The sequence below is a fragment of the Sebastes umbrosus genome, chromosome 20, assembly GCF_015220745.1.
Source record: "Sebastes umbrosus isolate fSebUmb1 chromosome 20, fSebUmb1.pri, whole genome shotgun sequence".
Classification (NCBI taxonomy): Eukaryota; Metazoa; Chordata; class Actinopteri; order Perciformes; family Sebastidae; genus Sebastes; species Sebastes umbrosus.
This window is the reverse complement of record NC_051288.1, coordinates 1,531,936-1,550,222: the sequence shown is the minus strand read 5'-3', so window position 1 is coordinate 1,550,222 and position 18,287 is coordinate 1,531,936. Positions and strand designations below refer to the sequence as shown.

The 18,287-nt window shown below is 44.6% G+C and overlaps 1 protein-coding gene across 1 annotated transcript in view; it reads right to left on the bottom strand.

The window, feature by feature from the left end:
- Window positions 1-18,287, bottom strand: part of dnah9 (dynein, axonemal, heavy chain 9) — a 179,667-nt gene that overhangs the window by 127,737 nt on the left and 33,643 nt on the right. The window contains 9 exon segments of the mRNA XM_037754464.1: window positions 707-863; window positions 8,031-8,191; window positions 8,458-8,697; window positions 13,985-14,110; window positions 14,576-14,728; window positions 15,253-15,379; window positions 15,499-15,629; window positions 16,035-16,312; window positions 16,431-16,563. Of these exon segments, the coding sequence (XP_037610392.1) occupies window positions 707-863; window positions 8,031-8,191; window positions 8,458-8,697; window positions 13,985-14,110; window positions 14,576-14,728; window positions 15,253-15,379; window positions 15,499-15,629; window positions 16,035-16,312; window positions 16,431-16,563 (1,506 nt within the window).

The following is an 18,287-nucleotide window of genomic DNA, read 5'->3' as shown; positions in this document are numbered from 1 at the left end:
ACATCAACTTGAGAGCAGGTGAACAGCCCTCCGGAGAGCAGCTGGACCGGGATGAAGCAGGCAGCTGACTTCTCTCTCCAATTACAGGGCCGAGGAAACCTTCTCTGACGCAAACCGGAGCTGACTGGTGGATTGATTCAGCTTGTGTGTGTGTGCATAACTGAATATGAGTAACAGTGTGGGACTCTGAAGCCAGCGTCTGGTGCCTGTGTTCCTCCCGGAGTATATTAGCACTTCTCTCTGACACCTTTCCGCGGTGTGTATAGCCGGGGGTGCTGTACGCCTCTATACTGTAATGATGCCCCTGTCTGGGGGAAGCAGGAGCAGGTCGGATCATGAGATTATGTTTATGTCTCCCCCGAGCACTCTATATGCAGAAAGTGTGTGTGTGTAAGAGTATACAAAAGCACATAATAAAGCAAGTGGAGGCTGGGTACAGAGAGGGCGTTTTGACTAGGTATGGGTAAGAAATAACAATCAGGGTTTAACCAATCAGCTCTTGTTTCAAGAAGGAAGCAGGCAAACAGAGGATGAAAGGAAAGGAAGATGAAAAGAGAAAGGACATAAAGGTGGGTAGACAACTTTAATGACAAATGCATACCATATCGCTGACGGAGGCAAAGATGAAAAGAAACAGGCATAATGTGGGCTGAACATTAGCTGCGTGCACAACATCTGATGCAGATACCCACGCGTGCTCGCTCACCTTGTAGTCCATCTGCTCAGAGCAGTTAAATACGTAGACCATGATGCCGAGGGCTCGGCCCAAGTCTTTGGTTGTCTCAGTCTTCCCCGTGCCCGCAGGTCCTGCTGGAGCTCCACTCATGGTCAGGTGGAGGGACTGGGTCAGGGTGATGTAGCATCTAGATATAGTGGAGATACACACACATGCATCACTGATGAGGACTGCAACCTGACAGCTAGCAACAAAAAAATAGACTGATTCAACTCACTGCTCTTCCATTTATAAAGGTTAGCTCCATTCATTCACAGAGAGGAGCCGGACTACTGGCACGTTTCTTCTGTTTTAGCCATCTATGGCAACATGTTAGCTCAGGGGTTAGCACTGTGTCCTCACAGAAACAAGTGCAGTCCCTGGCGCTGACATTTGTTCTGTGTACCTAAAATGTGCCACCGTAATAATAGATTATGATAGATATTTAATAGAATTACAGATTTGTTCAATCAAATAAAACATGTATATATTTTAAGAGCATATTCAATAATTTGTTGTCTTCTTTGCCTTTGTTACTGGAGCACGTACGGCCTGTGACAGAGACACACTCATCGGCGTGGGGATTGGATGAAGCGCAGTGAACCTTGAGACAATCACCGGCAGACCACCAAAGCTAGACCTGCCGGGCCAAACACCACCACATGGAAGAGTGCAGTGAGGATTCAAAGTGCAGTAAGAGAGAGGAGACCGGTGAACCGTTTCAGCACTTTGATTTTCTAGCAAAACAAAAAAAACACAACAGCCAATAAGGCTTTCTGACTAAATCACTTGCAACCGTCAAACTGTAAAAACAACAAACAGAACTTAAGCTTAACTTCTTGTCCTCACACGTGTTTGAAATTCCAAGATTCAGCAATACATACATAGAGGGGGTATATATGTTGGGAAACAGGTGAAGGCAATGATTAAACCAGGAAGATATTGGCTGGGAGTTCCTGCTGGTAGAAGCCGTCCCACTGCTGTGGGTGGGGGTGACAGAGAGAACTCTGGAGCTGCTACCAGCAGCCGGATCAGCACCTTGGAGAGCGCCACAGTACACAGACCTGACACGGAGAGCAGGGAGACTGCCCCGGGAAGAGAAGGAGGCCGCAGGGAAATAAAACGGATGAAATGACACTCAGGCTAACTCTGGCTCTGTTGTGGCATCCCGGATCAACTATTGCACTTGACGAGCGGACCTCAGGACAGAGCGCAGGACGAGATAAGGCAGACATGTTTACATCAATGATGCTTGGTGCTCAAACGCAGCCAAAGTTGATGGACAATGTTTCTCTGATGTCAAATTTGTAATGTTAAAGCTTCAGTAGGCAGAACGTTTTTGGCATCATTGGGAAAAATCCCATAATAACCTTTCAGTAATTCAAGTGTTCTGAGAGAAAACTAGACTTCTGCTATGCCTCATGGCTCACCATTTGAATGCAAGTTTAATAAATCAGTTTATAATTGCTTTCTAAACACTGACAAAGTGACAAATCATTAGTCTGGTGGCACGCTCCAATCTCCCTACTGTTTCCCTGTCTTCGCAAAAATGCATGATGGATGTGTTGGCACACCGTGGACTACCATATGCACAAAGGTATGTGGCAAACTATTGTTTAGAATAAGTATGAATGAAATGAAAAAAAACATATGCAGATGGTTCAACAAGCGGCTTAATCAGACAATCAAAGTGCGAAGTGGCATTCAACAGGTGGATCAACTTGAGAACATTGAAACAACATGCTGAAGTGGCTGCATAGAGCTGGAACTGGTCAGAAAATATGCTGAAAAACATTGGACCAACATTGTACTTCCAAGAGGAATTGGTGTTGTACTACAATAATACCACATAATCTAATAAATACGAGAAAAAAAAACTTCTTGAGATGTATCAAACCTAAGTGGAATCATGGAGATCCCCCTAATACAGGGGTCAGCAAACTTTACTATCAAAAGAACTATTTTAGGAAAAAAAGAAAAAAATCTGTCCTGAGCCACAAAACATGTGATCATTGTGATGAAGGTAACACAGTTTATAGTCTAAGTATATAGAATATAAGTCTAATGCAGTGAGGGCTAAAGAGAAAATGTACTACGGAGTATAAGGGCCACATTGAGGGAAAAAACATCTGAGATTTATAGAATAAAGTCATAATATTACAAGAACAAAGTCATAACTTTATGAGAAAAAAAGTCGTAATATTACGAGAATAAAGTCATAACTTTAGAAAGGAAAAAAAATCCCATATAAAATTACTACTTTATAATATTATGACGTTATTCTAATAATATTACGAATTTCTTTCTCGTAAACCTTTGACTTTATTCTCGTAATATTATGACTTTATTCTCGAAAGCTCAGATTTTTTCCTCAATGTGGCCCTAATACTCCGTCATACCGTCATACCATAGACCTACAACAATGATAAATAAAAATGAAAATGTAAACAAAAAACAGTTATTCATTTCCATTTTTAAAAATCCACAGAGAGCCAATGGAGAGGAGCTGAAGAGCCGCAGGTTGCTGACCCCTGCCTTAATATAATGCTGTTTTGTTTATTTTTATAATTAAGTAATTAATTAATTATTTTTACGGTTTCTATCTTACTACCATGAGTAATATTATTGTAGTACTTATTACCTTTAATTTTAACTAATTAATTAAATTATTTTAAAAATTATTTTTATTTTTATTTTACTGTAACTTCACTTTTTCTGTAACTCTACCTCTCAGGGTGGGAGGAAGGCTGGACCTGTTTCTGTGTGGGAGTGAGAAGCGATGTGTATGTGTCTATATATGTATGTACATATTATTAAATGTTAAATGTAAGATATAATTTTTTTGTATTATGGCACCGGTGTTATGTTCTGTTGTGTTTGTTATGCTATGTTTGAAAAAAAAAAAAGAAAAAAGAATTTTACAAAAAAAGAAAAAAAGAAAATCTAAATTCTTTTCTGGTGAGAAATCCCAGTTCTCCAAAGTGGTATATTCCCAGAAATGACTTGCGATTTGTAAAACTCCAAACAAAGTGAGAATGTCTCCAGCATGTACACAGCTCTCCATCACGCTGCTCCTTTAAATGATCCAGACGGACGTTTAATAAATGCACCCTAGAAAGAGGTTTCATTTCTGCAGCACACAGCCGTGCACAGCACAACTGACAGACTCTGAATTGACACAGTCTCATAACCAGCACTGACAACGCCTCAGCCGTCATCGTACATAACCTCATTATATGCTAATATAATCTGCTCCTGTGCTTTGATTATCACGCAGGCTGATTAGCGACACCAGTGATTGCTTCTCCCGCAGAACCTGTCAGCACTAACAAACACTCGGCCCATCTCGTATCAATAAAAAAACCAGCAGCATTCATGGACGTGAACTGATGGAGACAATCAGGACTTTATTGATCCGGTGCAATAAACACAATGCTTTGCCTTGAATATCAATAGAGCAATGATTTTAATGAGCTGCTGGTTAATAGATGATGTATGGAAGGGGGGGGAAATATTGGAAAGCATAACAAGAGACAGAAGCTCAGAGAAGACGAATGATCCCATCTGTATACAGTGTATCATCCGGATACCAGCGCCAACAGGCTTTATGGCTCCCCCCCTGAAATATGGCCAAAAAACTCACAATCAGTCGTCTAGGAGGCTGGATAAGGATGTCCTGCATCGAATAACTAAAGCCGGATAGAAGACAAGAGAGTGACGCTAAACTGGGCAGCTGTGACAGGGCCACTTGTTTTATTACGTTGTTTTTAAAAGAAACAGCTATATATCAGTTTGTCTGTCTGACTAAAACCCCCCCCCCCCCCCCCCCCCACTCCCTCTGTTGGTCAGTGTGTGTGTGTGTGTGTGTGTGTGTGTGTGTGTGTGTGTGTGTGTGTTGCCTGTATTCATTATAGATTATAGATATATTTATATATATTATATTTTCACTGCAACTGCTCGTATGGTTTGTCATCTCTTATATCACCGTCATTAACATCCGTTTAGATGATTCATTTCAACAGTTAAAGCTGCAGTGGGTAGAAACGGAGCAAATTATTACGTATTAAGTTATTTTTATAAACTATATCCTGACAGTACTGCGTGAGACAGGTAATCTGAAAAAAAATAAATCATGTTCCTCTGTGTCCCCCGGTGTCCAAAACAACCAATCAGAGCTGATCTGGAGTCTGCTGTCTCTGAGCAGCTGTCAATCACTCGCTAACTCCGACTAAACGGTCAAACTAGGCAGCGCTGATCAAATACTGTATGAATCAATATTCTGTTATCAGCAATGTTGAGATCTGCTGAGGAAATACCAAGCATCGCCCACCAGCTGGGGCACAGCCAATAGGAATGCTCTCTCTCTCTGAAATGACCTGTGATTGGTCAAAGTCTCCCGTCATGGGCTAGATGTTCTAAAGTCTGAAAACAGAGCCATGAAGAGGAGCAGAAGTCTAGTTTTCTCTCAGAACACTTGAATTACAATATGCTGAAAGGTTATTATGGGATTTTTGCCCAATGATGCCAAAAATATACTGCCTACTGAAGCTTTAAATGGTTCAAATTAAGTGTTCATGAACTGGCATCCTGTGTTTTGCATTGAATGGTTTAAGACCAAAATACATCTCTAACCTCCTGCTGAAGGAAGTTCTGTACTGTCCAGACCTCTCAGATCTTCTGGGAGAGGTCTACTGACTCCCCAGAGTCCAAACTAAACATGGAAATTAAATAATCAGTTCGAGAAAACTTGGTCTGCTTCATCTCTCAGTTCTCTTAAATACAGGCTCCAAATGTTTCTGCCTTTTATTAAGTTAAATGTGGGGCGATTTGCTTATTGCTTATTTTTATCTTTGATTTTATTTAGTCTATTCAAGTTGTCTTTATGTCTTTTTATATTGCCCCATGTTTCTTTTATACCTTGTTTTAATGCATTTTTATCTCTAATGCAAAGCACTACGGAATGACATATTCAAATAAACTTGCCTTGCCCAGAGGTAAGTAAGAGAACGCTGTTTTTTTTGGGTGAGCTGGCCCTCGGGCATGCATAGTGTCAAACTAAAAACAAGCCTTTTGTTTGCAGCTATGATATTTGGTGATGTCGGTTTTCACTCAACAGCATCTTCTCTGTTGCCGGCTCTGTTACAAAGAAAATTGTGTGACAACATCATGAAGCAAACATGCTTTTAGCTGTTCTCTCAAGTCGTGGATTAAAGGATTTGACACACAGCCCCCTGGTCCACGGTCCATTGTTGAAATGAAAGCCAGTGGCAAACTGTGTGAGTCGCAGCGAGCAACCGCGAGGGCTTGCACCATATGGTGAAGTCTTGCTACACGGCCGCTGATCCGGCCATCAAAGCCCATTGTTCCTGCTTTGTTCGGGCTTCAAAGGGAATACTGGTCAGTCTGGGAAACCACCCAGTCAAATGCTGCCATTTGCCAAAGAGCTCTGGGAGGCAGGTATTCATCTCTGTGCAGGTAAAACTTTATCCTGCAGAAACATGTGCATGTGAACAAACAAGCTGCTGGCAAAGTGCCCGAGCTGAGTTGTTCTAAAAGGTTCTGCTCGTGGTGGGTGTACATAATGATTCAAATGAACATCCTTAGAATGCATCACATGCTTATTATTAGACGAGATCTCGTATCTTCTACTCAGTTTTTCAACTGAAGGAGAAAAAAAGACCAATTTTCATCAACACAGATGGATTTTTGAAAACTTATAATGGATTCTGAACGGGCTTCATGCCAACTGGCATATTTGATAAACCTGTACAGGACTTCTTGCCTTTCACTTCACCTTTTCCAGGAGTGAACTCTTTCCCCAAACAGAGATTAAATAGAGTTTAGCCAGTGTTGCCAACTTGGCGATTTTGTCCTCTTATCAAATTTATTTCTAAAAAGCGAATAGTGGCAAATTTAGCGACTTATGCATGTCAGGGAATAAGTGGGAAATATATTATATTGTAATTCATCCCCATGCATGCTGCTCAGAGTAATCACAGTCCACAGCTCTGCTGCAAACGGCGTCTCTCCCTCTCCTGTGCCGTGCACGGGCAGGCGACACAACCACTACGCTTTATGCAAATATCACCAATATGCAAATGATCATATGACGTAGCAACTTTTGGAGCTTGTGCTAGCTACTTTCATTGGATAAGAGTTGGCAACGCTGAGTTTAGCAACTATAACCAGTCCCTCCAGGATTTCGCAGTCTTTTTTGGGTTTGTTGCAGCCTAAAATGCCTGATTTCATGACAGCTTTTCTAAAGAATTGCAATGCATATTGCAAAGTTTTTAGGCATTTTTTTTTGCAATAAAATTGCAGTAACAAGTGAAAATTGAAAAAAAAAATAGTTGCAATTATATAGTATATATAGATACTGTATATATTAGGGCTGTCAAAGTTAATGTGATAATTACGCGTTAACGCAAATTTGTTTTAACGCCACTAATTTCTTCTTTCTTGACCAACCATGTCATACTTACGTGTCGCAAAGGAGGTTAAATAACGCTCCAAACTTACGCTAAATTTTGGCGAGGAAAAACTGTCATGTCCATTTTCAAAGGGGTCCCTTGACCTCTGACCTCCAGATCAGTGAATGTAAATGGGTTCCATGGGTACCCACGAGTCTCCCCTTTACAGACATGCCCACTTTATGATAATCACATGCAGTTTGGGGCAAGTCATAGTCAAGTCAGCACACTGACACACTGACAGCTGTTGTTGCCTGTTGGGCTGCAGTTTGCCATGTTATGATTTGAGCATATTGTTTTATGCTAAATGTAGTACCTGTGAGGGTTTCTGGACAATATCTGTCATTGTTTTGTGTTGTTAATTGATTTACAACAATACATCTATACATACATTTACATAAAACAGCATATTCGTCCACTCCCATGTTGATAAGAGTAATAAATACTTGACAAATCTCCCTTTAAGGTACATTAAAACTGCTGTGTTTGTACAGTGAAAATAAAACTGAACGTTGTGAACGCAGGACACCGACGAACAGCTGATTGTAACATAACGCACGGGACACAAACAGCAGTGTCCTGGATGAACGCCTTGTGTTTGTGTTTTGTTTGTTATTACAGTAAAATCGAGGGTTTGCCGGTTAGAAATGAGCTGAAATCAAGGAGCCATTGTTTCAGTAAACACAGGGAATCTATCATCATCGTTAGCTGCATATGTGATGTGCAAGAATGGAAAGCTTGGCGTAGCAATGGTCAACTGAAATAGCTTCACCACATGACAAGCAATCATGAGGTTTCACTGCCTCTCAGTCTGAACAAAGACACCAAGAAGAACACCTCCGTACCTGTCCGTCAGAGGAGTGATGACTAAGCGCGGCGTGTTGCCCAGGTATTCGTAGGAGTAGAGAAACTGGGCGTCGCAGATGTTGGCAAAACAATGCTTGTCCTTCTCATCCCAACGGTGTCTCAGCTGGGAGAGCCACACGAAGGCCTGAGAGTTCTCCACCTTAAAAGAGAGAGAGAGAGAGAGAGAGAGAGAGAGAGAGAGAGAGAGAGAGAGAGAGAGAGAGTTGAACAGAGTGCCAAGGCTTGAAGTAAAGCCAGAAATAATCTGAGCTTTCCCACCCTCTAATTATGGTAATGACATGCCTTGCTTGAATATCTTGAGTGCATTACTCACTGGTAATAGCCTCTCAAAAATACAGCAGCAATCATGGTGTCTTCATGAGAATTTATACAGTACAGGTTCTTGGCCAGATTTATCCGGCGTACCTTCTGAGCGATCATCCTGGCCACCACGTCCCTGGCGTGGACGTCGATGGTGCAGATGGTCATGACCTTCTGCCGATCGCCCGGCGTGAGCTGCCCGATCAGCATGGAGATGAGGGTGTTGAGCTGGGACACCTGTTTCCTGTAGTACTCCTTCATGGCGTTGTCGTAGCCCTCCTCCAGACGGACGAACGCCATGCCGACGTCAGACGTCCACCAGATCTGAGTGCAGGTCAGCGCGACCTGAATCAGAGACAGTGAAAGAAACCACTGTAGAAAAATACAGCTGATAGGATTTATGTAGCTGAGGTCACTCCGATGCTCTCTGATTGTTTCCTTGTATCCAACAAACAAATGTGTGAACTGAGCCAGCAAAGACACATGAAACATACGGGCAGATATGTTTGTGAAGGTTCTCAGTCATCCAGGTCATGGTATCCCAGTAAGGGTTAAATCAGCAGCAACTGGACTTGGTTTAGGTTCTTGAAGACGTTTCACTTCTCATCCAAGAAGCTTCTTCACTTCTGGCTGAGTGTTAGTAGGGGAACCCAGGAATTTAACCTCTGTGGGGTCGTTAGCAGTAATATAGAAATCCCTCAGTACATTGGTGCTCCTAGGTGTGACCACTGTAGTTATGGGACATTAGAGTCAGCTGATACCAGGTGTGAATGACTGTCCGGTGAGGTCAGGTGTGAATGGTTGTTTAGTCCCCTGGGCAGGGAAGCCAGGACAGCATTGTAGGTGGAAGACAGGTGATGCCTTAGGCCTCCTCCTCTGTTGAGTGATGGCTTCTCTACTTTAGCATAGATGGCCTCTTTCACTCTTCTTTCAAACCATCTTTCCTCCTTGGGTTTCCCAGGGTGTTGCTGGGCTTGAAGACACAGGGATGCAGTGTTTGTGAAAAAACCCTCAGACAGAAACTGGTCCACCCTAAGGACCGCACACCCTAACACAAGCAAAGCAACCTGGTGTATGCAGTCCAATGCAGTGAGGAGTGCACAGAACTGTACAGTGGTGAAATCAAACAACCACGGGAGGAAATATTGTTTGAAAGAGGAGTGAAAGAAGCCATCTATGCTAAAGTAGAGAAGCCATCACTCAACACAGGAGGAGGCCTAAAGCATCACCTGTCTTCCACCTACAATGCTGTCCTGGCATCCCTGCCCAGGAGACTAAACAACCATTCACACTTGACCTAACCCAGCAGTCATTCACACCTGACCTCACCGGACAGTCATTCACACCTGACCTCACCAGACAGTCATTCACACCTGACCTCACCGGACAGTCATTCACACCTGACCTCACCGGACAGTCATTCACACCTGACCTCACCGGACAGTCATTCACACCTGACCTCACTGGACAGTCATTCACACCTGACCTCATCGGACAGTCATTCACACCTGACCTCACCGGACAGTCATTCACACCTGACCTCACCGGACAGTCATTCACACCTGACCTCACTGGACAGTCATTCACACCTGACCTCACCGGACAGTCATTCACACCTGACCTCACCGGACAGTCATTCACACCTGACCTCACCGGACAGTCATTCACACCTGACCTCACCGGACAGTCATTCACACCTGACCTCACCGGACAGTCATTCACACCTGACCTAACCCGACAGTCATTCACACCTGACCTCACCGGACAGTCATTCACACCTGACCTCACCGGACAGTCATTCACACCTGACCTCACTGGACAGTCATTCACACCTGACCTCACCGGACAGTCATTCACACCTGACCTCACTGGACAGTCATTCACACCTGACCTCACCGGACAGTCATTCACACCTGACCTCACTGGACAGTCATTCACACCTGGCATCAGCTGACTATAATGACTCCAACGACCCATGTGACAGTCATTCACACCTGGCATCAACAGTGGTCACACCTCTAGAGGAGCACCATTGTACTGCGTGGTTTCTATAGTCCTGCTAACGACCCCACAGTGGTTCAATTCCTGGGTTCCCCTACCATTCAGCCAGAACTGAAGAAGCTTTTCAGATGAGAAGTGAAACGTCTTCAAGAATCTAAACCAAGTCCAGTTGCTGCTGATTTAATCATTACTAGGATACGGGCATTTACTGTATGTCCGTATGTTTCATGCATAAAACGGGCAACCCTTTGCCTGTACAACCCTGAGTACTGTCTTTATATCTAAGAGGGAGAAGTTGGATAGAGATGCAGAGTTGACGTTTGTCAGCCATGGCTTTCTGCTGACCGGTGTGGAAAGTCAGCTTCAAAGAACACTAGATGGGCTGAGCAGGTTTTATGTGCTGTGGCCGTTAATGGGCACGGAATCTCAAAATAATTGCTGTTAGGCTAATCTTGTTTTTCCTCCTCCATCCAAAAACTGAAATTCTTTCTCTACAGTAAAATGTCATTTCTCCTTAAGATGGAGAGGGAGATGTGCCCTTCACTTTCTGGTCCCCTCCTCTTCGATTTCCTTACTAAACTCTCGGACTGTCCAGCTGTCATGATCCACATGAGAGGAGCTCTGCCTCGATGAAAACACTGACACATTCATTTATGTCACCTTAATGTATTACTGTGTGTTCACAGCAATAAGCTTTCTGAGGACCAGTGTCACAGACTGGTCCAAGGAAATGTGACAAGGAGGGAGCCCAAGGTTAACTTAAAGTAGAAGTGAATCAGTCGACCAAGATAGGCTGGTTTACTTCATGGATCTCCCCTCTAATGAACGATTCTATAACAAGCATGACAAATGTCAGCATTTAAAAGCACACGGACCGACTCGGCGGGCTGCTGTCAGCGGTGTGGGTGGGGGAGCCACCCACACCGCCCAGAGCTCCCATCGGTTTGGGAGTATAACCGAGTTAGTTAGTTAGTTAAGATAAGATAAGATAAGATAACATAAGATGGACCTTTATTAATCCCCAGAGGGAAATTCAGGTGTCAAAGCAGCAACATCAGCAAACAGAGTGAATCACAGGAGAGGTAAAGGTATACAAAAATTCTAAAGACAATAATAGAGATATAAAAGATACAGAGTGAATGGGTGAACATAGTATGTACAGTCCATCAATAAATAAATGTAGTATGTACAATAAATAAATAAATGTAATATGTACATATGTGCAGTCAGCAATAAAGTGGTATATAGGATGTATAGTGTAAAGTGAGTGTAAAGTGCGCCAGATAGTGCATGTTTAAATTTCTTAAAAGTTCTAATAGTTGTCATAAGGGGGTCAGCCTTGGTTGTGGAGCCTGATGGCTACCAGCATGAAGGACTGACCCAGGCGCTTTGTGTTGTGCCGAGGAGGGATGAGTCTGTGGCTGAAGGTGCTCCTCATCTTGACTAGCTCATCATGGAGGGGGTGGAAGGGGTTTTCCAGGATAGCGTCCAGCTTCCTCCTCATCCTGCCCTCTGCCACCACCTCCAGACCGTCCAGCTCAGATCCAACCACAGAGCCAGCCCTCCTCACCAGCCTGTTCAGTCTGTTGGCATCCCTTGTGTTCATGTTACCCCCCCAACATACCACAGCAAAAAAGAGAACACTGGCTACTACAGACTGGTAAAACATCTGCAGCAGCCTATTGCATACATTAAAAGACCTGAGCCTCCTCAGGAAGAACAGTTTGCTCTGTCCCTTCCTGTAGAGGGCCTCGGTGTTGTCAGTCCAGTCCAGTCTACTGTTCATATGTACTCCCAGGAACTTGTAGGTGTCCACCACCTCCACCTCCTCCCCTCTTGGATGGTGATGGGAGTTGGGGGCCTCGTGCTCCGCCGGAAGTCCACCACCAGCTCCTTGGTCTTTCCAATGTTGAGCTGGAGGTGATTGTTATCACACCACCCTATGAAGTTCTCCACCAGGGCTCTGTACTCCTCCTCGTTGTCATCTGTGATGCAGCTGACGATGGAGGAGTCATCGGAGAACTTCTGTAGGTGGCATGTACCCGAGTGGAAGCGAAAGTCGGAGGTGTAGGTGGTGAACAGGAAGGGAGACAGCACAGTTCCTTGGGGGGCGCCGGTGTTGCTCACCAGCACATCTGAGTGAGTTAGCTAGTTAGTTAGTTAGTTAGTTAGTTAGCTAAGGTTGAGGCACTGCACTATTTTCAGTCATAGTAACACTTTTAATTAGTTGGCCAAAGTAAATATTTTTAAATCAAGATTAAATCCCACCTCTGAAGCTGTGCTTCCCTTCACTGGAGGGCAGTACGTTAGCAAGAGCAGTCAGGAGCAGTCAGGAGGAGCAGTCAGGAGGAGCAGTCAGGAGCAGTCAGGAGGATCAGTCAGGAGCAGTCAGGAGCAGTCAGGAGGAGCAGTCAGGAGCAGTCAGGAGGAGCAGTCAGGAGCAGTCAGGAGGAGCAGTCAGGAGGAGCAGTCAGGAGCATTCAGGAGCATTCAGGAGCATTCAGGAGCAGTCAGGAGCAGTCAGGAGGAGCAGTCAGGAGGAGCAGTCAGGAGGAGCAGTCAGGAGCAGTCAGGAGGAGTCAGGAGCAGTCAGGAGGAGCAGTCAGGAGGAGCAGTCAGGAGCAGTCAGGAGCAGTCAGGAGCAGTCAGAAGCAGTCAGGAGCAGTCAGGAGGAGCATTCAGGAGCAGTCAGGAGCAGTCAGGAGGAGCAGTCAGGAGGAGCAGTCAGGAGGAGCAGTCAGGAGCAGTCAGGAGGAGTCAGGAGCAGTCAGGAGGAGCAGTCAGGAGGAGCAGTCAGGAGCAGTCAGGAGGAGTCAGGAGCAGTCAGGAGGAGCAGTCAGGAGGAGCAGTCAGGAGGAGCAGTCAGGAGCAGTCAGGAGCATTCAGGAGCAGTCAGGAGGAGCAGTCAGGAGCAGTCAGGAGCAGTCAGGAGGAGCAGTCAGGAGAAGTCAGGAGGATTTCTAAAGTAAACACTATTGATCTTAAGTCATCTTTTTTTTGTTTTTACCTTTATTTATTAATGGGGAGGTTCACTGAGAGCAATGCTTTCTTTTTCAGGAACGCCCTGATCTCATTCACACAGTTACACATTCACACCTGGAAGCTGCCCAGTACAACCACAGTCTGATCTGCTGGCCACTGAGCAGCTCCACTGGAGCGGTAGGGGTTAAGGGCCTTGCTCAAGGACACCTCAGTGGTGGTAATGAGGGAGGGGCTTCTCTAATCTTTAGGCCAACACTGCCCCACTGTCCTGAATCTGTTTTCCTTATTGCTGCTCTCTGTGCGCTGAAATGTTCAGACAGCAGAGTGAGTGATGTCAGAGCATCAGATACTTTTAGAAAAACAGCATTTCCAGGTATGGACCATTATGTGTTCCATTATCACACATATTTGTTCTCACTTCCTCCCCTCCTCTTTCTCGCTGTTCAAAATGCTCAACAGAGTCTGGCTGCAAACTGTGTATGTAAAGCATTAGTGCCTGTGTGCACTGGACTGCAATATCTATGAGAGGCATAGACATGATTATGCTACTAATCCATCAGATGTTGGATAAAGTGACTAACGGGAAAAATCCCTCCAGAGTGAGCGTCGTCAGTTAAATCTCTACATACATCCTAGTGAGCCTGTTTACCTGAGCCGGATAGTCAAACAGCCACTGCTCTCTGGGTTTGTCCTCGTAGGCCGCCACCGCCTCGGTCATCTCATGTCGAACCGTGGAGCGCATGCTGTCCAGGACTCGGTTCAGCCACACCTCCACCTTAAACAAAACACACCAAAACACAAAGACGGGCCTGTGAATAAATGTAATGCGATGTGTGTCACATGAGCACCGACGGGCTCTCTTATCAATGGACCCTAATGAGGTCATTAATAAGCATTAGCGTGGAAGTGGAGTCAGGCAAATACTATGGGATGTAATGGAAAATTAATGGATTTATGGGCTTTGATATGCAAAACCCCAGGGCAACGACAGACTCAATTCCATTTGTCTCCTTTATTGTGGGTTGTGATATCTATATTTGATATATATATTCTTCCATTACAGAAAAGGGGCAGGTAAGTGAATTTCCTCATCTATTACATCCATCTACAGACAGCTGTAGTGCCACTGTCAGCAGGAAGTCCAATGAAGATAATAAATGTCTTTGGCATTTAGCTCAACCTACACAAGTTATGGTTCCACAATTTCAGACGTGAATAAATGATTGTGGGTGTATTTTACCTGTCCAGTGCAGTCACAGGGCTGATTAAAGGGGACATACTCCTCCTCTTTGCTGTACATGCCCAGACCAGTCTTAGAAGGATTCCCCTCTCCATCTGCTTCAAATTGCATCTTAGCCGTGTTGTCAAACAGCTTAGACAGATGCTTCTGGACCTGAGCAAACAAAACAGGCACATTCAGTTCGGGCTCGATTTACACTCAGCTCACGGTCTGACTGGTATTTTCTGTGCTGCCGCGCAAATAAATAACGTTTCATTACTGTTTTTTAGACTCATTTATAAAAGGGCAGGACCCATGTTCTGCAGCATGCCTGCTAACTTCCTCTTTAGAGAGATTTAGTGGCAAGTTGTGCTTAACGCTGATTTATTTCTCCGTGGTGGAAATGCATAAGACAATGTCCTGATGATGGAGGTTGGAGCAGGCTGCAAAAAAACTGCGAGTGACATTGCCCCCGTGTGGACACTGCGGGTACTACAGAAGTCAACAGCACTCAGCAGAGGAGCTAAATGGTGCAGTCGAAAATGGTTCAGGAAAACTGTTAAAAAGCAACTTATAAAAAGTGCTACGCATGGCGCAAAAGTTTTTTTTTTAGTTTTTTTTTTAGTTTTTTTTCTGATTGAACAGACTGAAGCATAAAATGCATTGCTACCCCCTCTAGCAAAAATTAGTGGAGCCACCTGGTGTGGGTTGGTCCCGTTGGACAGGATGTCCAGCAGATCAGCTGAAGAGATGAAGTAAAATCTTGGGAAGGCGAGGCGCTTAGTGTCCAGGTATTCTGCCAGAGCTTTTTCACATAGAGACAGCCTGCAGAGAAATACAGAGTGAGTCAGTGTGTGCATCCGTGTGTGAGAAGTTTAATCCCCCGTACAGTACAAGAGTGCTCCTGATAACAGACATAAGGAGTAGAAACAGAGAACTCTCACCTGCTCTGGATGTCCTCCAGTTTACCAAACAGGCCCGGTTTATTGGTGGCCTCCACTACGTTGGGCGTTTGATGCACGGCATTTGCGAGCTCTTTGAAATCGGCATCAATCCCGTCGAAGCGCCCGGAGTCCTGTAGAGGATTTCACAAGGGAGCCCGGCCAGGGGATTTATGTTCCCAAAAGAGAGAGGATGGAATCAGAGGTTTAATAGCAAACATCTGGGTTTAAGCACAGCCCCGATGTTATGAGAGCAATTAAAAAGGTGCATAATCTCAGCTCCTAAACTAGGAGTATGAGCCAATTAATGCATTCTTAATTAACATATGGCTTCATATGGCAACGACAAGGGCGCAGGTCAAGGCCTGCATGCATATGAGCTTGTCAGTGATGTAATGTATACCTACAGAGCTATAATTAACTGTGTTTGCATGAATGGGATTCAAAGCCCCCTGAGGCAAATTCGTGATTTGTGACATTGTGCTATACAAATAAAATTGACTTGACTTGAGTGTGATTCTATCTGTTCAGTGTGTCACCTCAGGCAGCTGTGAGCGGATGTCCTCTGAGCCGATGAAGATGCTCTCCAGGTGGGTCCATGTCCGCTGCACCTCGAACCAGATGGAGATGACAGAGTCCGCCACGGACAGCTTGCTCTGCCACGACGACACCTCATCCAGGAAGTGGGCGATGTACTTGGACGACATGAGGTTCTGCAGCTGCACCTGGTTGTCTTCCAGCGTCTCGATCAGCTCCTCGTCCGTGCGCAGCAGAGGCACCCGGGTCCGGTGGTGGGGCTCGTACTGGAACTGCATACCTGGACGGGATCGATACACTCCATCAATAGGGTCATAAACTCTGGATGGCAGGATGAAAAACTCTCATGTTGAAAGAGTGCTACCACAGACTAAAGGACTGTCTGGTACTTCCTGTACCTGTCCATGTGGAGTTGAGCTCAGAGAGGACTTTCTCCATTCCCATCTCTTTAACAGCCTTGTCCACAATCCCTCTCACCTCGTCTTCAAAGCAGTGCAGGTTCAGCTGCAGCAGGTCAGCCAGAGTGGTCTCCTGCTCAGAGAAAACACAATTCATCTGAGCCACACTATATCATAAACGATAACATTAGTAGCATATTACTGGTGAGCACCAGCTGTGATCGCTGGTTTCAGTTCAACAAGGAGACACAGTGTGATTAATGTGAAGCAGTAGAAAGCAGCCATTATAATCAAACTGCAGAGCTGCAGTGAGGGAGGGGTTCACACCTGCAGTTTCCCTCCAACTTGCATCACCCACAAGCAAGGAAATGAAGTGCTTCTGCAACACCTGTTTCACCTGCAGGCGATGACAATTACTGCAGCGGTAACACTCGCCGCCTGCAAGTGGCAGTATCCAGGCATTAACCTCTTCCACCCGCAGCAAGCAGGGTAAAAAGAGGAGAGGTCACACGTCACATCTTTATGGTACAGCAAATGTAAAATCTGGTCTGCGCTCGCCGAAATTGAGCCAATAGCAACGCACGACCGCAGCTCCAGTTACACCGTGCATGTGTTATACCCCAGAGATCAAGATCGTGTCCCAGCCTCTTTCATAGGCATTGACTTTTGAACATTGAGTTTAAGGAAAATATTGTGGTTTAAAGGGACTGTTTGTAAGAATCAGAAATGCTTGTTAACAGCGACACCTGTGGCCGTGAAGTCAACGAAAGTCAGCTTCCTGTTGCTCGCACTTGTGCTTGCTCTACATAGACATGAACGAGCATCGCTCAAAACAGTGAGGCGACACACGTCAGCTAAAAGCACAATATCACTCTATATTTATATATCTTATCTTATCTTATCTTATCTTATTTCAGCTGCTCGGCAGTAATGTTAGCTGACCAGACGAAGGTCTCTCCATGAATCAATGCTGATCCTAGTGTTGGCTTTTCCTGCCTCAGCCTCCTGACCGCGGGAGGATTATTATTAAGATATTACATTAGTAACTACTCCAAAGAATACAAAATAAGCATGACATTCAACAGCTTAATAGTTGGCCATCTATGTTTTTGTTAAGTTTTTATATATGACTGACAGCTGATATTGTTGACAGCTCTGCACTGAAGCTGCTGAAGCTGCTGAAGCTGCGATAGCTTCCCAGACTGACAGGACGAGCTGCTTCACACGCCCAAATCCTGACGTCTCAATTCAGAGCTTTTCAAGGTGATCCGCTTAAAACAACAACGTGATGTGGAGTTTTTGTTTGGCCAACTCAAAGAATTAACATTAATTAGCTACAGCTGAGTACATTTCTGCCAGCCAGTTTTGTAGCCACAGAAATCAAATCAACTTCAAACTTTCACTGGCTGCAGCCTGTGTAACCAAGACACGGTTAATTATGTGAAAACGGTTCGTCGTTCAGCTCAGGACAGTGCTGTGAAAAGTCACATGAATATGAGCATGTAATATCGATAGTTTACAATCTCAACTTTTTCATCACTGGGGGCATATTCAAAAGGAATGCCTGTTGTAAAACTATTCTAGGTACAATGCCTGGACATATGGAGTCTCCTTACCTATAAAGCAGGCCAACAACATAGAAATCCTTCAAAACTTTATGTCCAATTTTATTGCAAAAGTCTAAAGATAAAAAATAGTCAAATGTTTTATTATTTCAGCGGACCACCCTCAAAAGCGAGGCAGGTTGTAAAGGATTCAAATCGCAGCAGGTTTTACTGTCTTTCCCCGTAGATAGCTGCATCTACTTTCCTTTCCTATGGGTGGCGCGGGTTAGCAAAACAGGCCCAGTGAGGATGC